This window comes from Mercenaria mercenaria, chromosome 16 (assembly GCF_021730395.1).
Source record: "Mercenaria mercenaria strain notata chromosome 16, MADL_Memer_1, whole genome shotgun sequence".
NCBI classification, from domain to species: Eukaryota; Metazoa; Mollusca; class Bivalvia; order Venerida; family Veneridae; genus Mercenaria; species Mercenaria mercenaria.
In genome coordinates this window covers 19,449,836-19,455,835 of record NC_069376.1, presented here as the reverse complement: position 1 = coordinate 19,455,835, position 6,000 = coordinate 19,449,836, and the positions used below count along the sequence as shown (strand labels likewise).

The 6,000-nt window shown below is 36.4% G+C and overlaps 1 protein-coding gene across 1 annotated transcript; it reads left to right on the top strand.

The window, feature by feature from the left end:
• The first annotated feature begins 329 nt into the window (after positions 1-329).
• On the top strand, positions 330-5,278 carry LOC123540949 (phospholipase A and acyltransferase 2-like). Its single transcript, XM_045326283.2, has 5 exons — positions 330-474; positions 711-833; positions 2,880-3,099; positions 3,646-3,775; positions 4,058-5,278. The coding sequence occupies exons 2-5, from the start codon at positions 728-730 to the stop codon at positions 4,304-4,306; spliced, it is 705 nt and encodes a 234-aa protein (XP_045182218.2). The 5' UTR covers positions 330-474; positions 711-727; the 3' UTR covers positions 4,307-5,278.
• The last annotated feature ends 722 nt before the right edge of the window (positions 5,279-6,000 follow it).

Here is a 6,000-nt window from a genome sequence, read left to right as displayed (position 1 = left end):
TTTATGTATATGATATATAGTTTACGCAGCAAACATAAATAAACGGTGTAGATATAGGACCTTAACAAATGATATTGAGGCAAATAACTCCGAACTGCTTTCGAGGTAGACAAAATGTGACCACAATTTTTGCAATGTTATGATTGTTAAAGCCCATGCCCTGACAGTATAACCGCAATTTCACGAGCGAAAAAAATGTAATCTTATTCCAAGTCGGGATAACTGTTGTTTAGACCCCAGACAGGAATTCGGGAAATAGAAAATGTAAATGACTCTTCAAATTCAGAAAATTCTTACTGATTTTCGAAAATATCTTGTGAAGGTTACGTTGGAAATCTTCCGCAAAAAAACAACTTTCAAGGAAGTACTTTCAGTTTCTGTCATAACACTAGTATATATTATATTTTCCGCTGCGGCTGCGAATAGGTAGATACACTCACACTCGGAGCACTTATATTGGATAAAGTTTATCACGTAAAATATGCATTTTGAATACATAAGTTATCTAAACTAAATACGAAGATAATCTGACAATAATACAATAAAAAACATTCTAAAATTGACTGGTAGTCTTAGATTCTCAAGTTTATTTAGGAAAAATTGTGTTTCATTTGATACAGCGGCTGCAACCTTATAGACAATACAATACATTTTATCGTCTGCAGTCAGATATCTTCTTCAGAATCTGTTTTCATTGATTTTGTTTTCAGGATATACACCATTGTTGATGATGATTTTCCTTGAAGTAAAAAGTGTTGAAGACATCAAGCTAGGAGATTTGATTGAACTTTCCAGAATGGGAGGACTGTACGCTCATTGGGCTGTGTATGTTGGTAAGTAAATTATGCTTATAGTTCATGTAGTTCGGGCTAACCAAGAGCAGACGTATTTTTCATTTATTATAATATATGACAATGACTAGGCAGTAAAGTGGCAACGGCAAGGTTCGCATTGTGGCCTGGGTACGTTTTTTTATGCCCCCGAAGGGAGGCATATAGTTTTTGAACCGTCTGTCGGTCTGTCGGTCTGTCAGTCTGTCTGTCGGTCTGTCAGTCTGTCCGCAATTTTCGTGTCCGGTCCATATCTTTGTCATCGATGGATGGATTTTCAAATAACTTGGCATGAATGTGTACCACAGTAAGACGACGTGTCGCGCGCAAGACCCAGGTCCGTAGCTCAAAGGTCAAGGTCACACTTAGACATTAAAGGATAGTGCATTGATGGGCGTGTCCGGTCCATATCTTTGTCATCGATGGATGGATTTTCAAATAACTTGGCGTGAATGTGTACCACAGTAAGACGACGTGTCGCACGCAAGACCCAGGTCCGTAGCTCAAAGGTCAAGGTCACACTTAGACGTTAAAGGATAGTGCATTGATGGCCGTGTCCGGTCCATATCTTTGTCATCAATGGATGGATTTTCAAATAACTTGGCATGAATGTGTACCACAGTAAGACGACGTGTCGCGCGCAAGACCCAGGTCCGTAGCTCAAAGGTCAAGGTCTCACTTAGACATTAAAAGATAGTGCATTGATGGGCGTGTCCGGTCCATATCTTTGTCATCGATGGATGGATTTTCAAATAACTTGGCATGAATGTGTACCACAGTAAGACGACGTGTCGCACGCAAGACCCAGGTCCGTAGCTCAAAGGTCAAGGTCACACTTAGACGTTAAAGGTCATTTTTCATGATAGTGCATTGATAGGTGTGTCCGGTCCATATCTTTGTCATTCATACATGGATTTTAAAATACCTACGCATGAATGTGTGACACAGTAAGACGATGTGTCGCACGCAAGACCCAGTTCCGTAGGTCAAAGGTCCTAAACTCTAACATCGGCCATATCTATATATTCATTCAAAGTGCCATCGGGGGCATGTGTCATCCTATGGAGACAGCTCTTGTTTTAAAATAAAGTAGACGTATTTTAAAGGCCTTTATTTTCAACTGTAATTTATGATGGAATAAGAATTGCAATTGCTGCGAACGACTGATTGTTAAGTAAAGTGAATGGATGCTCGTGCTCTGTGTAGACATGTTACCTGAGGTAACGGAAGTCGGACGAGACGGAAACAGTCGTACATCCGTCTAGATTCAGCTAAAATTTGTGAAAAACAGTTATTGACACTTTTCTTTTCTTACCACCATTATGTTCGTCTTGTTACAGGTTTTAAAAATATACATATGTTTCAGGCCATTACCTTCCAGATAATACAGGATAGGTCGTGCAAGGTGTGCATTTTGGGCCATTTTTGCCTTAAAACTTAATATCCCAAAACCGGAGGTTTTTCTCGTTTTATCATATAAAACATAGGAATCGGCAGACTGAAAATGTCAAATGATAAAGTGCTAAGTATATGCAGTACACTTTCCTGGCATTTCTCAAAACTGTAGTTTTAATAATTGGTTCCAGCACTGGTATAATCAATGCAAATTTGCGGAGTTTTCAAATTGACTGTCTAGAAAATTCGTTCGAATTGTAATGATTGCTACTTTCTGTACAAAACCGTACAGTTCATTTTGAATGTATTTTTTTTTTATATCTATAGATAATTTTGACCTTTTCAAACACTGCAAATGTTAAAGTATATAAAACTCGTATGATTTAAAGATATTTTATTAGAATTAGTTGCCCTATATCAGCTTTAAAAGGTTTATACTTTATCCCTGATATAGCTTGATAATGTATTATTGACAAACTAAGACTAATGATAGAATGGCACTATATTGAATAAAGATAAATTTTATACTCGCAGCTTCTTGCAGCTGCTCCTATCGGCAGAAAATGTCCTTTAAATCCAGATGAAAAGAATGTATGACTTTTATTTATAGCAGTATAGTAAGTTGTATCTTTATTTTATATATTTTTCAATCAGGTGACGGCTACGTAATTCATCTTTCTCCACCCCCATCAAAAACACCAGCAGCGAGTGAACTGTGTTCTGCAATAGCTACTAGCAGTGGTGTCACTACTATCAGCGGAGAAGCAATTAACATGTCGCTTTTTGGCAGTATCAAAGTGCGGAGGGACAAGTTAACAGTCGTGGCGGCGGGATCGGCAATTGTTGTGAACAACGAGTGCGACTCTGAGATGACGTAATAACATATTTAAGCACATATTAAATGTATACCTTTTTAAGATTTTGACTTTGTATCATTTTTTTTTCGGGCTACATGAATCTAGATTTAGTCATACTGTAATTTTGAATTCAAAGTTATTTACAAGATAATGTAGAGGTTGCACGTACATACGTATAATTGTGAAATTTGTGTTCTACGTAATCAAACATTTTTACCTGCCATGTTTATATAAAAGGCACAGCTTCATTAGAATATTTTGCGCAAATCGAATATATACATGTTTGTGTGTGTTTTGGAAACGCCGACTTTTGAAAGAATAGTGCGTGGTGTAAGGAGTTTCTAGGTCTAGTCTTTGGAATATATAACATTTCCTAGAACTATATCATTTTGTAAAGAAATACTTGTCAAACACAGTTTATACATTTGCATTAATCGCACTGGCATGACTATTTTTATGTTGCTGGTGACTTTTTACATAAAATTTGACAACACTTTATCATTATACAATCCTGGTTGAATTACCTCACATATCAATACATTATCCTTATTGCTTCATTTCAGCCCATACCCAGGACAAACCGTGGTTAAGCGCGCCGAATCAAAGCTTGGAACGAATGACTACAATCCCTTGAAATGGAATTGTGAACACTTTGCCACATGGTGTAGGTATGGTAAAGCAGTATCTAAACAGGTAAATGCTGAAGCTGGTGTTTTTATGCTTAACGAATCGGAAAATAAATACTGACACATATTCTTAACTGGCATAAGATTAATTTCATATATATTGATTGCAATGCTTTCGATACAAAATAAGTTAAAAACAAGATATGACGTAATTGCACGTCCCATTTAATATTTGACAGATTCTATAACGCAGTCAGACTGAAGAAATTACAAAACTCAATGCAACTTAAATATACCTATCTACAGCGAAATTTAAATACAATTATACAATTTGTATTTATTGGCACAGGTGCCATTCAGTAAGGGCTTGTCCAACAACGCGTATTTGGTGCAGTTGCCTGGTATCGAAGTCATTCCGCATGGGTCACTTCCTGAAGACATTGGTATTAAAGGAAATATAGCTGTAGGACACCTTATTGGCGCTGAAGGCATTCCGCCTGAAAGATTTGCTGAAAACATGGCTGACGTAGGAAATGCAGTTTTGAGACTTGCACTTGGAATTCCGCCTATAAATCAGCCTGGGTGTGCAATCATGTGATGAAACATTTCAAAGATCAGACATGGAAGAAGTGAATGAGTAACAAGTTCATCAAACATATTCGATCTAAATCTAAAATGAAGATGCATACTTCATTTTTATTTGCATTCCCGGTCCTTTTGGGAAGAGAAGCAAAGAGGTAAACATTGAGTCTGTGAATGTGGAGTAAGGTCTACAATTTGGGGAAGGTCTGACTTTTCTAGCCTGAAATCCTCAGTATGTTATCCATGTCATCCTGTGGCTATATTTGTCAATAACTGATAGCACACTGATTTACCAATGCTGTGTTCTATTAATAGCATTTAACCCAGTCTTAGTGATGTACCATGTGACCTCGCTTCTTGCCAAATTATAATTGTGAAGTGGATTTGAAAACTTAATGATTCTAACGCCGACCTTTATAGAGTTCCAAATGTATATTGTAGTTTATCTAAGTAAACATCATTTCGAAATTGGAGGTCGAAAATAAGTTTAATCCATACATATACAAAAGTTAAAACTCTGGTACAATTTGAGAAACACGAACAGAACTGTTCGACATTTGTTTTATAGTATTGTTGTTTGTCGATAACATGGTAGTTCAAAACAGCGAGGGTATGGTTATGAACAGAACCTTGACAAGACAAAACACATAAGAACGAAATAGAAAGCTCAAAATCAATATATGACATTGGGTGTAATAATTGTTAAAACAAGTGCTTCTATTTTTAATATTTAACACTAATGAAATTTTAATAGTTTTGACTATTGACAAATAAGCAAATCAATAAATGTATTGTTATATGACATCAGATATAGATTTTTACATTTTAGTCTTCTTCAAGTTTTGAAATCAGCCCAGCAAGCATGTGTAGAATAAAGACCAGTCTTAAAAACACATTGTGGAGGGCGATTTCTATACAGAAGATTCTGCAAGAGTGTCTTTTTATATTCAGTTTGTTAAACGAGTTGAATAAAAGAATAAAATGCGAAGCTCTGTTGATTATTTTAACAACTTTCTTAAACTTGTTCAATAGATTTTACGTTGAAAGACACAGATTGCTTCTTTCCTTACCTACATGTATTAAAAAGTCAATTCGACCAACGTCTCCTATACAAAACGACACCAAGTGTTATTACACAAGTGAAATACCGCCTTTATTTATTTCACTCCCAGGACGTCAAAAAGTTATGTAACCATAGCTGTTGTTATATATATCGAAAATAAACACAAAAACCATTAAAATATTTTCATGGCTTTGTCCTTTCGCATACAGTTCATTTAAGTTAACGGCAGATATGTCAATCAACGACAATTTTCGTAGTTTTATTCTTTCGCAGACAGTTCATTTAAGTTAACGGCGGATATGTCAATAAAATTTTACTTTCATAGAGTCCGCCCGCTTAGCTCAATAGGGAGAACACAGATCTACGGATCTCGGGATCGTGAGCTCTAGCTCTGGGCGAGGCGTATGTTCTCCGTGACGATTTGATAAAATACACTGTGTCTGAAATCATTCGACCTCAACCTCTTATTCATGTGGGGAAGTTACTTGCGGAGATCAGGTTTGTACTAGTACAGAATCCAGGAACACTGGTTAGGTTAGATGCCCGCCGTTGCATAACAGAAATACTGTTGAAAACACGAGGTTTTATACCAAAAACCAAACAAACAAACAAACATGTTTTCATCTTTCGCATACAGTTCATTTAAG

Coding starts and splice junctions, on each gene's coding strand:
- LOC123540949 (XM_045326283.2), top strand. CDS start 728: ATGATGATTTTCCTTGAAGTAAAAAGTGTTGAAGACATCAAGCTAGGA. Junction 834..2,879: donor TCATTGGGCTGTGTATGTTG/GTAAGTAAATTA, acceptor TTTTTCAATCAG/GTGACGGCTACGTAATTCAT. Junction 3,100..3,645: donor GAGTGCGACTCTGAGATGAC/GTAATAACATAT, acceptor GCTTCATTTCAG/CCCATACCCAGGACAAACCG.